At 41.3% G+C, this 16961-nt stretch overlaps 1 protein-coding gene and 1 long non-coding RNA gene across 2 annotated transcripts; one reads left to right on the top strand and one right to left on the bottom strand.

Annotated features, from left to right (window-relative positions):
- Positions 1-7261: 7261 nt before the first annotated feature.
- LOC135411789 (uncharacterized) lies at positions 7262-11157 on the bottom strand. Its single transcript, XR_010429316.1, has 3 exons — positions 9022-11157; positions 8748-8880; positions 7262-7349 (listed from the first exon to the last, which is right to left on the bottom strand). It is a non-coding gene; the product is annotated as an uncharacterized LOC135411789 (long non-coding RNA).
- A 104-nt stretch (positions 11158-11261) lies between these two features.
- On the top strand, positions 11262-15651 carry MTRES1 (mitochondrial transcription rescue factor 1). Its single transcript, XM_064649844.1, has 4 exons — positions 11262-11367; positions 12801-13230; positions 14057-14129; positions 15222-15651. Exons 2-4 carry the CDS (start codon positions 12809-12811, stop codon positions 15396-15398), a joined length of 672 nt encoding a protein of 223 aa, XP_064505914.1. The 5' UTR covers positions 11262-11367; positions 12801-12808; the 3' UTR covers positions 15399-15651.
- The last annotated feature ends 1310 nt before the right edge of the window (positions 15652-16961 follow it).

The following is a 16961-nucleotide window of genomic DNA, read 5'->3' as shown; positions in this document are numbered from 1 at the left end:
CTGCCTCACCACTAGTTCTCAGATCACTGGTTGCAATTTCAAGCACTCTTTGGATCGGAATATGTTACTACCATTATTCCTTAAAGAAACCTGTGTAACAAGTGGAACTGAAGATTCTTCCAGCTGTAGCCTCTGCGTAGGTGAGGTTCTAGCTTCTGGCACAGTAAATGCTATAGTTATATTGTATCTCCTCCCTTAACTGACTGAAGATATATTATGCCAATGCCTCACCAAATCCATCAAGTGTCTCAGTGTACAGACAAATGAACAAAAACAATCTTGTCCACATTATAAACTACAAAAAAGAGACACCAATGTGCTGACTCTGTTGTCACGAAGCAGTTATTTCTATTTAAAAGATGAGGAAGATGTCCTGTTGGCTCAGACTAATCAACTGATTTCAAAATTGGATAAGTTTTTATTCATCTCAGAACAAAGTGTGAGGGGATATCCAAGTGCAGCACTACATAACTCATTTGCCATCTTTAAGGGCAGGACTGCTTTTGAAGATTTTCCAAGGGCACTGCTAGAACTGAGTCCCAAAGCACAGGAAACGTGTCTAGACCGAGTCTCACATTAATTGTTTCAGAATGCCTGACAAAGCTATAGATATTTTTTTCTTCCCAAGGAATAAAGGAAATTTGTAAGCTGTACCACTCAAGATATCAATCCTTATTCTATACCAAGATGAAAGAGCTTCTGAGAGGTACTCTGTGTGAAGTACTTTTGAAGTAACATTTCCCTCTTTTTTTAATAAATCCCTGATCATAATCAGAGTCCAGTTCCTAAATATTAGAGGCACAGTCTATCTATAGTGTAACTATGGTAACAGTAATCAAATTGAGGGTCTTATGCCTCTGAATATTCATTAGTTATATGCTGAAAGCTGGGAATCAGAAGATGAGTTGTCATGATCATAGACACAAGGAGAGCAAAAAGGAAACTGTAATGGACCTAGAATAAGAGAGGGGTGACAAAGCTGAAAACATTCTTATCACTACTTTTCCTTGCAAACACTTTGCTTTAGTTGTCACAGTTAAATGAATCCCAAACAGGAGAGAAGGTCACCCTTTCATTCAATAGACAAGCTTAACACTACACAAGGGTGAAATTCCTTGCGAGGAAAGTCACGTGAATCACAGCAGTAAAGTGAGGGCTCACACCATCCTGACAACAGATTCCCTGGAGGAGATGTAAAACAAAGGGAATCCAGTTGGGGCTCTAAAATAGCCAAAGAAAAGAATATTCCAGTGTAAAGCTGACAGGGGTGGTTTCCATTATTATCTCTCCTGCCTTGTTTGGGAGAAAAGAAAGTGATAAAGCTGTTGCATGATCTCATAGGGATCATAACTGACTGTTGCAAGTTAAAGCGGCAGCTGAGACACTTTGATGTCAACACCAGGACAGATAAAAATGAGGGAATAACTGTCAGATGGCCTTTCCCATTCTCTTTAGCTGTGCATCTTGCCTGTGATCTGGAACTGAATCTGTAACAAATTAGGATGATGCACAGTTCTTGTAAGGTGACATGAACCAACACAACATTATACAAATGATAGTTATTATTATTATTATTATTATATAGTATATTGCACTTTTGGCATTTTAACAAGTTTCAGTGAAAATGAGGATATCTTTCTTTTTGCTAAAAATAATGTAAAATCTGTTCCTTTATTTAAAAATAAAGAATAATCCAGAGGTTTGAACACATTTGGCAGAAATTATAAATTACCGATATAATAAAACTACGTTAAGTTTATGTTCTGAGGCGAAAAACATGCCCTTCTGAAATATTCCTGAAATACTAATGCAGATAGGGAAATGTACTGGCAGCAAGGGAGAAGCACTAAAAATATTTTAAGCTTAAGATTTTCTTTGAAACTTTTGTCATTGAAAATTATAATTATAATGCCTACGCTCTGTTAGATTTCTACAACCAAATTCCCCTGCTCTGGAAATCTGCAATGTTCTTGATTCCTCCTGAACACATAAATCACCTGCACTCCTAATTACAAAATCTCTACCTTTTTTTTTTTTTTTTTCCCAGCTGAAGTCTATAATGAAGTCTGCAAAAGATGTATCTGAGCAAAGAGACCGGAATCAAATATATGGATTTTTTTACAAGGCAAGGAACACTGTGAGTTGAGAACTGTACAAAGAGAAGCACTGCTATCTGGTGGCCAAAAGTCACTTCCGATATTTTTCTGTTAGAAAAGACAATATACTCCCTCAATCAATCAGCTTTTGATAGCAGTGTGCTCTTAGTTTTCATCATGCTGAGATATAGTTTAGCAAAGAGAAGGGAGAAAATTATCTCGATCTTTTGAGTTAAATGTAATTCTGTATATTCCACCAGTGACTTTTAGGTTAATTGAACTTTGCAATAGGCACAGCTTTCAATTCAGTGAACAGAAGCAAAACTTGTGCTGTTTTGTGTAATGCATTAGCAAACAAGATTAGCTAAAATGACTGGCAGAAAAAAAAATTGTCTGTAAAAGGAGGCAGAGAAATAGTCTCAGAGACATATAAGTAATGTATTTAAATACATTGCATTAAAATAAGAAACTTTAGCAAAATAAGTTCATTATGTGGAATTAATGAGAAATAATTTTGACTTAACCATTAATTTACTCTTACCTTTTAGATGCCAATCTTGATCCATCTAAAATATTTTAGGACCATCAATTGCCAACGAGAATCACTAGATCCCATGCTCCCCAACCAGCTTTTCACTATCCTTGGCTGGGCATAGACTAGAACTTACTACTCATATATTAGAACTTACTCTACTCTGTGGCTCATATCAGTGTCTTCATCCATTTCAAGCTCATGCTACTGCAGCTCTCAGTACTCACCTGAGTCATATTATAAGTTATTTTAGTTAATATCCATCTGTGAACATACAAATTTATATATTAGAACCTGGTCTTTTTTTTCAAAGGACAGATTTGAAGAGAGAAATCCAGCTTTGCAGTATGCATCAACTAGCCCATATATGCTGATCTAATCTAGCATCATCTGGTGATATGTTTCCTTGATGTCCATTTTTGGCATATTGATTTTGCCTTGAGAAAAAGGCCAGTATTTTCTAATATATAGGAACACTACCTTTTCATTAGTTAGGCTGGCCCTTCTCTTGCTTGTTTAGTGGAAAGGACCTATCTTGCAGCAGCTCCAGTCATATAATCAAAATTTGCCAGCTATTTTGAAGCATCCTTCCTTACAGGTGCACATTCACTGTCATAGCAGAACAAGACTGAAATACTGATGGGAGTTGGCTGGTTGAAACTGATTTTAGACAACTGTACGAAGCTGTTTGGCACGTGTCTTGGGTAAGAACTTGGAATGTACATTGAGGATTGCATTTCCTCTTCCAGTGGAGGGTTGATATTAAAATTACGTTAGTAGAACTTTTAATGGAAGGCATGATCGGTGGTACTGTAAATCTCCACTTGGTAATAAATGTTGATTGGATTCCACTATGCGTGTCTTCCTACATGGGCCTTGCTGCCATGGTGCAGAGCCTCATTATACCAGGATCCCAGCAGTGCCACTGTTTCCCTTCTGAGTCTGAGACCAAAAGCATTGGGCTTCTTAGCAGTATACAGTTAGGGAAGTAAACAAAGCCATGATTTCCAGCCATGGAATCATAAGTCTGGAAGTTTGAGCAGAAGTGAAATTGTGATTTCAGAAACAGTCTCAAGAAGAAACATGTAAGAGTTGCTGCCTTAATGCCTATGAATCCTTAGACTTCTGGGTAGACTTCAAGGGATGGTGTCAGCCTACACAACTAGGTGTGGCTTCAGATCTGCTTGAAAGCACACCTTTCTCCCTAAGTCAACAAACTCTTAGGTGACATCAATACAAACAAATTAAATGGCAGAAGAGCCTGTTCTTTGGCCTTGAGGCCAACTGACATGTCTAGGCCTGTCAACACTATTAAATTCCCCCAGCCTCCAGAAAATGGAGGCTAAATCTAAACTGCCTGTGGTAGGTAGTTGTCCCTGGCCTGGGCCAACCCCTGAATCATGGTCAGGAACTGTTTGGGATCATGCTACTTGGAATAGGACAAAACCAAGACAGGGCTTTCCTTCACTCATGAGGCATAATGTCAGATAACAGGTCTATAGACACGGAGAAGTAAAACTGATCAAAGGTCATTTATGCATCTTCTGATTTGAGGCAAGTTTAAATACAACTCTCAGAAAAAAATCAGTGAACAGTATTATTCCACGGCCCACAGGACTCCTGTTACTTTGCCAAACTATCTTTGCAGAATATATCTTTTAACACAAAGTCTTCTTTGCTGCAAATTTATAGTAATGATTTATCGCATTGCACAGTTAAGTACACAGATAATAATATGACCAGATTTGTAACAAAGTGCTTACTGGAACATATCAAGCACTTTACATTGAGAGGAGAAAGGAAGGGTTGCATGACAGCAGCCACCTACATCTAAGTGAGTCTCCCTGGAAATCCTTGATAGATGATGAAGAGAAACAAGTGCTTCTATGATGTAACTCATCTCATTTCAACACAGACATCTGAAACAGATCAATCGCATCCGAAGGATGACGACATCTCTTCACTGACTACCACAAGAGTGTTGATGATGAGCTCAGACATTTGCCACTATATTTTCCTGTATTTTGAGGAACAGATTCAGTTCCTTCAACCTTTCTCCCCAGGATTTCTATGCATTTTTGTCATTTTCCTTTGTTCTCTCAAATCTGTCTTCATTAGACCATGTTTCCCAAAGCAGCACACTCTGCTTAAGGTGAGAGTTCAGCATTTGACAACTCTGCTGATGCAGCTTAGAAAGAAATTTGTCTTTTTTTTTCTTCATCAGCTTGATAATGTTTGTGGTCTGATGCAATTTTGAGATTATCTCACTCCAGGTCTTGGGCAATAGTGCAATGTTAGCACTTTTCCCATCTCCTTGAATTTTTATTCTATCATAAGACTTACTAGTAATTGCAAGCAGTGCAACCAAGTTCTTCTCAGCATTAGCTTGAACACTAGCTCTGTAAGCCTATGATTTCTCCCACTGGATATGATTTTCTGCATTACCTCTCTTACCAATGGATAAAAAGTTAGTTATCCTCATATTATACTGCTACTTCATTGTGCTTCTTTCCCAACAAAAATATACACTGAAAATCTCTGCATACTTATTAGTCATTTAAACCACCACCATTAGTTTATGACTTGATGGGATTTCTTCTACTCTTCACACTTTTCAAGACCTATGTTTTCAAGCCCTGCAGATGAAGCATTTTTTTTTCTGGTAGCAATGGAAGCCTTTATCTTCTTTTGAGAAGTGTTGAACCTCTGTACCTTGCAATTTGAATCTAGTATTCTTCTGGCTCCCTTTTTTCTTTGTTATTGTTTGCTTGGTTTTGGGTTTTGTGTTTTTGTTTGTTTGTTTGTGGCTTTGTTGTTGTTTGTATTTATTTATTTATTTTTCTTTATTTGCTGCCTTCTCTTTGCCACTTGACAGGGCAGGTTTTTACACACAGTTATCAAAAAATAGTGTATATGAAAAGAGAGGCTACCTTACAGAGGACTCAGTTTCAGAATTCAGTCCTAGTCATGACTGCTGGATAGCATCCTGAAAGGCTTATTCTTTTGTAACATTTTCTAGGTAATTTCTAGTTTGAGTATGGGACAGGCAGAGATAACAAAATAATGAGAATGAACCATCGAGAAATCTGATAAACAGGAAGATATTAAGATGGAACTGTTTATTTTATAAGCCAAAATAACAGCAAATATTATTAAAATGTATATAAATGGCCAAATTCTAGAAGGTAGATCAGCTCTTCTTCCCATTTCACAATAGAAAAAGGGACTAGTCTAGGATTTGAAAAGATGAACTAATGAAAGCATGTATCGTGTGTCACTAAGAGTGTCCAGACTTCATCTATCTTTTAGATGGTGAACACTGTATCACAGGGTATCCTTAGGAGAGGTGTACAGAAGGGGTGGTCACACAGTGATGAGAACACACAGAGTTTAGACAGCTGGTGTTCCAAGGACACACTTCCATAGGAGACAGATCATCCCAGATCTTCCACTGTGCAATTTACACATCTTTTACACCTCTGGAGCTGGACACCATGAAAGGATGAGACAGCCTTGACACCAAGTAATATGATTATTCTGACACTCTATCCCTCCCTATTGTACCTTCATTTACATTATTTCTTTACATATATATATATATCTCAAAGGTGTATTGACACTGACAGATCATTTTTTCTTTCCTAATGCAATAGTGTTTATAAATGCTAATCAAGACAACTTTGTTCCTTAGTCACAATGGAAGCTGAAGTACTTTGCACAGCCTTTTTCCTGTGTATATATTGAACTATTTACTGTCAACTAGAGAAGAGAACATTATTTCCTAAATACTAAAGTCATTAATCTGAGGAGAATACAGAGGAAACACAGAAATAAACAAATAATTCAAACTAATTAACATTTGCTCATGGACTATGTTGTTTTATGGCTAATAAATAAGGTTCAAAGAATGACTGCTTAATTGATTGCTTTTCCTTTTTATTTGCCACCCGCTGTTAGTGGTAACTAGATAAATCCTAGAGCAGCAACCAACACCAGCAGGACCTGAGCACATTCACTACAAAATGAATGAAAGTCTCTAAGTTCTTTTTAGGCAAAAGTATATTAACTTTTCCTATAAAAGAAAATCATGTTTTAGAGAAGTGGCAAACAAGAAAGTGAGGGGGAAACAACCAAACAAATCTCATTGAAAACCTCTCACCAAATTGGGAAAATTAAGAATTAGCAGTGGAACTGCAGAGCCTTTAATTTTAGTGTAGCTGGATTTAATACCAGACTGACAAGGAAGTTACTCACTGTTTTCCTCTCATTTGCTTAACCAGTGATGCAACACCAGTTTTCAATGGCAAAGCAGCTATGTATTTCGGGTTTAGGTGGGTCACCCTGCTCTGACTGATTAGGGTGGCCTCTGTTGCTTCTGCAGTGCTGATTAGAGCAGTCTGCACTTCCCACCTCCATATTCTTTCTTCTTATGACTCAATGTGGTCTTCTACTGTAAAAGGCAGACAAAAGCCAAATTAGTCAGGTAGTGAAAAGGATAGGAAAAAAAGAGAGAATACTACTTTAGCAAGTGCCTATATCTCCATCACTTAAAAAAATACCAAACAATACCTGAAACACATCTATCTTACCTTACTCCATTAATTATCCATCTTTAATGTCTAAGATGTGTTTTCAAGGAATAAGTAAGCTGCAGTCAAAGGTGCTTTGTGAAATCTTGCTTGCTTCTGAAAAGGGATTCTTTGTGCAGGATGCCAATGCGGCTGCAAGAGAAAATGGACAGAAGTTCATAACGCGATTGTTATTGCAAGAGGTGAAACGGCAACACAAACACTTGGTAAGGAGAGAGAAACAGAGCCAAGTTTCAGTGTATATAGTGGCTGGATACATTAAAGGTATCCTAAAGAGAATAAGCACGCTGTTTTGTAGTAAAAACTGGCACAGTAGACTATATGGGCAAATGTGTGAGAATGGGTAGTTTAGAGCAGAGTGTCAACTGAAAAGACAGCACTGGAAGGGCTAGAAAGGGATCTTCTTCTGCATGAAAGATTATTTTTCAGAGAGGAGCTTTAGAGAAAGAGATGGTAAGATTATCAAGTCACAGACCTGATGCAAGTAACCAGTTAGAGGAATTGTTTCTGGACTATGGACTAAGAAAAGAGAACATCTAAGCAGTTACAATAGTTATAACACTGGAGGAGATAAATTAGCAGTCAGGAAACTCATTATTCAAATAAATATGGACAAACTTAAAGGTGATGCTCACATGGGGACACTGTGTTTTCCCAGGCAGCATAAACATGCGTAAAACACTGTCCAGTTACCTTCTCAGTACACCTTGAAATAAACAGTGCAACTTAAAAGGCATGTAGTCTCAACAATGCAATGCTGAAGCTAAATCTGCAGTGACAAGTAATCTGGCGAGATGTGCATTGCAGAATGTTGGTCAGAGGTACTCACAGGGCTCTAATGGCAATTTGGTGCTCTTTACTTTGAGATGCAATGAGTGTCAGCAGATCTACTGCTGTCACTTCACAGAATTACGAAATATGCCGAGTTGGAAGGGACCCATAAGGATCATCAAGTCCAACTCCTGGCCCTGCACAGGACCATCCTCAAGAGTTACACCTTATGCCTGAGGGTATTGTCCAAAAGCTTCTTGAACTCTGTCAATCTTGGTGCTGTGACCACTTCCCTGGGGAGTCTGTTCTTGACAGACCTTGCAGGAAAATAAAGGCAACAAAAACCCTAGGCAGTGGGGAGGGAATTCCCAATTACAGAACCCAACGTACAGGTCAAAAGCTATTGAGAATTTCCCCTCTGAGTTGCCAAACCTAAAAGACTAGTCTCCTTGTGAGTGAATGCCATAGGGAGTATATGGAAATACACAACATGAAAATTATAAACAAGAGAAGAATTACCCTTCCTAGACAGGAGATGACTTGACTGAAAAAAAGGAAAAAAAAAAAAGAAGCAATTCTATGAGAATAGCCCTGGGAAGAAGAATACATCTTGGTCAGACTAATTAAAAAAAATAAAAGTTAGACCACCACTAATCTGCCAGAGATGAATGATCACTACTTCTTACCAAAGCTGAAACTTTCGACTGTATGTTGCTGAGATGTCATATGATTTAAAAAAAAATAAAATAATCAAATGACCTGAAAGCAGCTTAAAGAACATTCTTCTTAGAGATAGATATGACCGGTCTGTGGCTGAGCAAAGCCTCTTGTGAAGGAAGCCTGAGCCCGTGGCAGCTTTGAGAGGAGCTTTTCGCTGCCATCTAATGGCAAACTGGGAGAAGAGAAAAATTAACACTGAGGTTTTCACCCTGCCGAAACGTTTTGGTTATAATTACAGCTCCATATAATTAAAGAAGAATTATTGATTATTAACTCTTTTTTTTTGCATTTTTTAATTAAAAAATGCACTTACTGGCTCATGTTGGAAGTTGCCAAGCCCTCACACAACTACAAATCTTGTGCTAGGGGTTTCCTGGCCTCTGCACTCTGTGGCATGGAGGCAATCTGACAATAAGATCCATGGGACACAGAAGTTCCTCTTTGGTCCTGGTCTGAATGAATCCTGAAAACAACTGCTCGGTAAGCATCTGCTTTCATGACTGAGACATAGTAACATGATGCACCTTCTAATTAGTACAACTAGAACAGTCACCCATATAGCTGGACTAGGAAATGAAGCAAGATGTCCCTGTTTGGGGTTGTGCAATGATGAGATAAATCAGATGCATGTTCATGACATCCAAGTCACATTTGCTCTGTGGCTATTTAATTTCTGCTTTTGTAAGATGCCACTTTATCATCATACTTGAAAATATAAAAGACAGAGTGATTTTAGGCACATTCTTTACCTTGCCTTTCAATATGAAGGTACAATAAAACATATAATGCCTGATTAACCTTTCTTTACTAAGAGTAAGCTAACTTCGCTCTTAGCAACGTTAGATCATGGCTTTTATCCTACATGAGACAAATCGAACTTCAAGAGATCTGAAAAGAACGGGGCGTATGGAAAGCTAGGTTTGGAGTGGTTTTCATTCAATTTTCAGTGTGGAGTTTTTTCCCCCATAGAGGACGTAACATGTCTGCTCGGGGATTCCGCACTGTTCTAGATATCAATTTCTGTTCTGACTTACTATGTGCCACTATGAATGCAAGAAAGTTACTCTTGTCAACCTTTTTTTTCTCCTCAGCAAGTATGTATTTTAAGATATATAGGGGGAAAGTGCTAAAAAGTTAGCATTTATATTCTCAATTGAAATTGGTCAGAATCTCTCATAACTGGGCACTGGAACATTCAAAATAAAGACATTCACAGCTTCCTTCCCAGTGAGGTTTCTAGAGAGGGGGAATAGCTTTGCCAATGACTTGCTCCATTACAAAATACCCCTGAGATAAAAACCTCCCATTCAAACATTTTATGACAAAGTTTATATAGGCGTAAAATTAACCAATCACTTATAATGTGCTCATTGCAAGCTGTTGTGCAGCAGTAGCTCCACAGATCACTTTTCAGATTTGCCAATAATCTTCCAAGGGATGATTGATCTGTCAACAGCATTTTAAAACAGAACTGTAAGGCGGAGGAGCTTCTTCATCTGCCAGAATTACCCCGGACCTTGTGCAGCCATTTACATCAGGGCAAGATGCTGTCAATCTGGCAGGGTTGCATTTTGTACCCATTCTGTTAGGATACAGAGAATTCCCCAAATGCTAAGCAATCAGAGCATTCAGAAGCACCAAGTATCTGAACACTGAAGAGAAGTAATTACCATCAGTAATTGAGATGGGGAATGAAAGAGGGAGATGTAAAGTGAAGGAAAGAAAGATAAGGGGAAACCCAGGCCACAGTGGGATCAGATTGTCATGGTGGCCAAGTCCTTCAAACTGATCTGTGGTCGGGAAACTAGCATTTCCACCGTTTTCTGTTTTAGGCATGTGGGCGGAGCATGAGGGGCTGAAAACACAGGGGGGAAAAAATCCCTAGAAAACCGGAAAAAATAAAACGGGAAACAGCTCGGAAGCTTGACAGCGGGGCGGGAGAGCAGCTGTGGCTGGACAGGTCTCCTGGCCGAGGAAGGGGCAGAGGCTGGAGCGCAGGGGGCTCCTCGGGGGGCCCCTCCCGGCCCGGGGCTGGGCAGGGAACAGCAGGGTACCCACCGCCCTCCGCCTTTCTGCCAACCCCCTCCGGCCTCCGCTCCCAAACCGGCGGGCACGGGGAGGAGAAGGGGAGAGACACCGCCAAATATCTACAGGAGTGCCGCCAAGAAGATGGAGCCGGGCTCCTCTCGGTGGTGCCAACCACTAGGACACGAGGCAATGGCAGAAACTGATGCACAGGAAGTTCCACCTGAACATGAGGAAGAACCGCTTGAGTGTGCAGGTGACCGTGCACTGAACAGGTTGCTCAGGAGGCTGTGAGGTCTCCCTCACTGGAGATATTCAGGAACCCTGTGATCACAATCCTGCGCCATGTGCTCTAGGATGGTCCTGCTTGAGCAGGGAGGTAGGACCAGATGACCCACTGTGATCGCTTCCAACGTGACCCATCTGTGAGATACACTCCCAAACCGATGGGCACAAGGGCGGATAAGCGAGCGGCCCCGGCGCCGCCCGCTCTCCCCGTCCCACCCCGGGTCCGCCAGGCCCCGGCCCCGGCAGAGGGCGCCGAGCCCGGGCTTCGGCGGCTCCGCCTCCGGCCGGCGAGCGGCGGCGCGGGGACGGCAGCGGCGGCGGGGCCTGAGGCGCCCGTGGGATCCAGGTAAGGCCCGCGGCCGCCGGGCCGCTCCTCGGCAGGGCCGGGGCGGGCGCGCCGCGGCTCCGGGGTGGCGGGGCCGGGGCGCTGCGGGACCGGCGCGGCCCCCCCGGCGGCGGTCAGGCCTGCGCGGCCCAGTCCGCCCGGGGCAGAGGCCAGGGAAGGCGGAGCTGCCCGGGGTCGGGCCCCGAGCGCCCCGACGGCGGGTCAGGGCCCGGCCCGGCTAGGGGGTGGTGGGTGAGGCTGTGCCTGCCCGAGGGCTCTGACGAGGGAGAGAGGGCGCCCTTCCTTCGGGACGGGCTCACAGCCCTCCTAGCCCGCTTGTACCCGCTTGCCAGCGGGGAACAAACTAAGGTCGAGCGCTAAAAATAAGCAATAATAATTGTTTACACGTTCAAATAACTGCTCTAGGAATTTGTCTGCGAATTAAGGAGAGGCGAATGTCTTCTGCGAGGATCGTACCATCCTACAATTTAAACTATATGTCATACATTGAAATACCAAAAAAAAAAAAAAAGAGAGAAAGGAGATGTGGTTATTTTTATTTGACCAGTAATTGCCCTCATTGATCAGGGCTTTTTCTGCAACCACAAAAACCGCCTCATTTCAGATTTGAGCAGAGGTCATTTGGGTGTGGGGAAAGCGCCAGTCTCATGAAGAAACACGTATTTCCATGGAAATAAGACTATAATAAGAGCCAGCACAGCACCCTTACCCAGTAAGGACTGTAAATCATTTTCTCACAGCGTTGAAAGACATCTGGGTTTTTGGGGGTTGTTTCCACCTACTTGTCCCAGGTTAGGAATGGCTCCAGAGGGGAGCAGCGCCGGGGAGCTTGCACGTCTGTCCTGTTTTGGTACACAGAGCTGTGTTATTTCTCCCAAACCCTACCGTGGTGCCAGTTACCATTTGGAGAAACAGGGGACATTGTGCAGCATTCTGCCACATAGCAGTGTTGTGGCCCAAGCAGAAACTGAAGTTAAGCAGCTTTCGGCTTTTCTGGGTTTGCTTGCTTGCTTGTTCAGGAACTTGAGAATGACTCAGGGTAGATATAGATCTCTCTGTGCTTTTTATGACATGGTTAACTTAATTTCTGCTTGTTTTGTGAATTGTATTTCGGATGTAGGGACAAAAGTGCCACCAATGTGTTTGGACATTTAGTACTGAACACCAGAAAAGGAGTTATGAATGGAGTATTCCACTGGGGTTTTTTGTGTTTGTTTCTCATCTGGTGTTTTAGCTCTTTGTAATGGCGAACAGTGTATGAGAAAGGCACATCATAAGGCCATCTAAAGCCCTGTGCTTTTAGGCGATGCACTGCTGTACAGGGAACTAGATAATCATCTTTTTGTAGTAACTATTATTCCATATGTGGGGAAATCCTTCCAATAGTCAAAGCAGTTGCTCATTTTTACATATGAATGTTTGATTTATCTTAGGGTATGCTATGACTGGCTTCAGATTCCCCATCACTGCTTTTAGAAAACTAAATGTCTGGTTCGGACTATGGGAGAAGTTTCCCTCAAATAAACTGTATCCCACTTGGAGGAGAAGCATATTATGTAGCTGTCAAGCAAGCACAGTAAACTACAGAAGATGTTTCAGTTTTTCCCCAGTCAAACTCAGTGCACTAAGACTTTCTCCAGAGTATATCTCAGTACTTTCTCTGCGGAACAAAAGTAACAAAAGCTCTAGGAGCAGACAAACTGTTCAAGAAGAAGAGGAAGAAGAGGATGAAGATGAAAGTGATTTGGAAGATGAATTTGAAAATGACCCCAACATAGTAAAAGATTACAAGGATCTCGAAAAAGTAGTGCAGTCTCTTCGATATGATGTGATCATAAAAGCTGGCCTAGACATGGCGAGAAAGTAAGTACAGAAGAAACAACTTGCTGATGAGAAAGATGTCATGCATCTTAAATTCGACTTTTGATAACCTTTTACTGCTGGAATAACCCAGCATTTGGATTTTCTTTTGGTGTAGCTGTTTTAATTGTCTAAATATATGTTTACAGGGTATGGCTGTTCCTGTTTGTTTCACCTTAACTCCCTTGGAACAGCCTGACTTTGCTTTTCCCTGTCTGCAGTATTTCTAAGATTGCTGAGGAGGCATTTTCTATCAGTTACTGTTTTTTTAAAATGAAGAAAACGCAAAATACTGTACTGAGTAATACAAAAAGATCTAATTTGAGATTGAGGGAGTAAAATAATGCGCTGCTTAATGGCTGGAGAAATAGGTGATGGTAAATACAAACCTAATGTACCAGGTCCAACAGGTAAATGTGCAGTCAATAAATGTATCACATGTTTGATCTAATGCAACCTACAGAAGCCTTATATTTCAGTGTTGTTAGAACAGAATATTAGTATAACTTGATCACTTAAAAATTATTAAACTGGCTGATGCAGGAAAGGGTACATTATTTATTGGGTATTCAGGAGACATCTTTAGAAACAGCTTTTCTGGCACAGAGCAACTATGTGCTATTATTTCATTTAATATCTGTGAAAGACTTTTTCTTTACTTCCAGTTCAGGTCTGCCCTGACCTTATAAATAAAGGTGTCCTTTATGCATAAATTAGAGTTGTGGAAATGTGCCTTGCATGTGAACGTTGGTGGTGTGTATCTGCAGAAAAGCAATTGCATTTTATTTGCTGCATGCTGTAACTGCAATAATACCTTGTTTTTCTTCAGTAAAGTAGAAGATGCATTCTACAATAATGAACTCAGGCTGAATGGAGAAAAACTATGGAAGAAAAGTAGAACTGTAAGACTTTTTAAAATTTAAATCCTTTTAATACAGTAGAAGAAAATAGTTAAGGCATTACCTTCTCCCTCTAAATCACTCTGCAAATGGGAATGCATAGCATTGCTAACACCACTTCCAGCTTTGGAGGGGTGTTTGTGGCTATGATTCCCCTGGTAAAACCTTATTCCCTAAGGCAGACAGGAGACTTGTGTTGTTGGAGATTCAAATCTAAGGCTGAAAGTCAGGAGAAGGCAGCAAGGACAGAACATTTTAAGTTGCTGAAAGAAGTGATGGTATATACACAAGGCTGATGGAGTAGGAATGATTAAATCTGAGATATTGGTGAAGCAGGCACATGATTAAAGAAAACGAGAAAGTTTGATGATAGAAAGGGTTTGAAAGTGAGGTAACTCAGGGAAGGTTATTGCATCTGTAACAGAGCACTCAGGACCACGGTTAGGGGAAGAGCCAGAAGGGTTGCAGGCCATAAGCTTTTGACATCAGAGCTCACCAGAATGGTGACAAACATACTTCTACCCACCCTTTCTTTATGTGAGGGTGATCCTTGGTGGTAGTTACTGTCATCAAAGAGCAGTATGATGAGAAGTTTTCACTCCTGATCCCATAAAGTTGAGGCTAGTTTTTGAGAGGTGTGCTGCTTCTGTGACCTTTGAGAGGAGCACAAGCAGTTGGTGAGCACTCTGTTCTTTAAAACACTTTAAGTTGTTTTAAAGACAGGAGTGAGAACTTTGCATTTTGCTGTTTTGTGTCTGTGTTGATAGAGAAAGATTGGTGGGAAGCACCCTTAAGGAAAAAAACCCCATACATTACACCTTTTTCACAGATTAGGTGTTGGTTGTGTAATAGGAAGGGTGAAACTTTTGGCAGGGAAGGTCATGGGCCATTTAATTGCTTATTACCGTAGCTTTCCTAGAAATTTATAGCTGGAGGATCTATCAGGGTCTAGCATTGGCTGCCTTCCTCCTCTCCTGTGTGATAAGAATATTGAATGGAAAAAAAAGAAACAAAAATGAAATTGGATATAGATTGCGGGGACTTGTTTTCCCCAGAGAATGTTTATAATCACTCATCTTCTCTTTCTGTTTCCAGGTGAAAGTTGGTGACACACTGGATCTCATAGTAGGCGAAGATAAAGAAACAGGAACTGCCGTAGTTATGCGAGTAGTCTTAAAAAAATTATGGGACAAAACTGAAAGTGAAAAATACAAAGTAATTTTGAGGCGTTGGAAAAACTTAAAAGTGCCCAAACAGGATGTACTTAAGTAACAGGGGGTTGCATGTGGTAGCATAAGATTTTTGCAGAAAACCGTATTTTTTGTTAAATATGAATTTTGGTTAAACAAAATTGCAGTACCCTTTTTTAAGGGCTTGTGTCAGAATGTTATCTCCCTCTGCTGCGTACATCAATAATCATGCAATAAACCTGTCACTTTTTGCTGGTAAAAGATCCAACACTTGTATTTCCGGGCAGTTTCCTACAAATAATGAACCAATAAAGACTAATTTGATCACTGTTTAACTGCTGTCTAATTTTGTTAATCAGAAAGGGTACATTAAAGTTGACATCACAACAAGCAGAATGTCTTTGTTTTATCTCTATATTCATGAAGTAGTTAGGGCTAAAACCCACAATTATGTTAAATTGTTTCCTTTTTCATTATTAGTCTAATCTTGGTTAATAATACCAACTCCACTGCTGCTATACCAAGAATACAGAAGGATACAGTGGCTTATTTCTAAGCAGGAAACTTCATGATGACAGAGAATCATAGAATCAGAATATTTTAGGTTAGAAGATACAAGATCATGGAGTCCAACCATTAACCCAGCACTGTCAAGTCCACCACTAAATCATGTCCCTAAGTGCAAGATCTACATGTCATTTAAGTACCTCCAGGGATGGTGACTCCACCACTTCCCTGGACAGCCTGTTCCAATGCTTGACAACCCTTTAGGTGAAGAAATCTTTCTGAATGTCCAATCTAAAACTCCCCTGGTGCAACTTGGGGCTGTTTCCTCTTGCCAATTCCTTGTTACCTGGGAGGTGAGACTAACTCCCGGCTTCCTACAACCTCCTTTCTAAGCCTCCGTTTCTCCAGGCTAAACAATCCCAGCTCCCTCAGTTGGTCCTCGTAAGTCTTGTTTTCCAGACCTTTCACCAGCTCCATTGCCCTCCAGCACCTCAGTGTCTTTCTTGTAGTGAGGGGCCCAAAGCTGAACACAAGATTTGAGGTGCAGCCTCACCAGTGCCAAGTAGAGGGGGACAATCACTGCCCTTGTCCTGCTGGCCACACTACTCAATACAGGCCAGGATGCCATTGGTTTTCTTGGCCACCTGGGCACACTGCTGGCTCATGTTCAGCTGCTGTTGATTAGCACCCCCAGCTGCTTTTCCAGTCACTCTTGCCCCAGCCTGTAGTGCTTCTTGGGGTTGTTTGACTCAAGGGCAGGACCCAGCACTTCACCTTGTTGAAGCTCACACAATTGACTGCAGCCCAACCTGTCCAGATCCCTCTGCAGAGCCTTTCTACCCCCAAGCTGATTAACACTCCCACCCAACTTTGTGTCATTTATAAACTAGTGAGGGAGCACTTGATTCCCTTGTCCAGATCATTGATAAAGATATTGAACAGGGCTGGCCCCAGTACTGAGCCCTGGGGGACCCCACTGGTGACCAGCCACCAGCTGGATGTGGCACCATTCACCACCACTCTCTGGGCTCAGCCATCCAGCCAGGGTTTTACCCAGTGAACAGCGCACCCATCGAAACCATGTGCACCCAGTTTCTCCAGTAGAATGCTGTGGGAAATGGCATCGAAAGCTTTACTA

This window comes from Pseudopipra pipra, chromosome 3 (genome assembly GCF_036250125.1).
Source record: "Pseudopipra pipra isolate bDixPip1 chromosome 3, bDixPip1.hap1, whole genome shotgun sequence".
Taxonomy (NCBI): Eukaryota; Metazoa; Chordata; class Aves; order Passeriformes; family Pipridae; genus Pseudopipra; species Pseudopipra pipra.
Note: the sequence above shows the minus strand (reverse complement) of the source record. Positions and strands in the feature narration are given on the sequence as shown.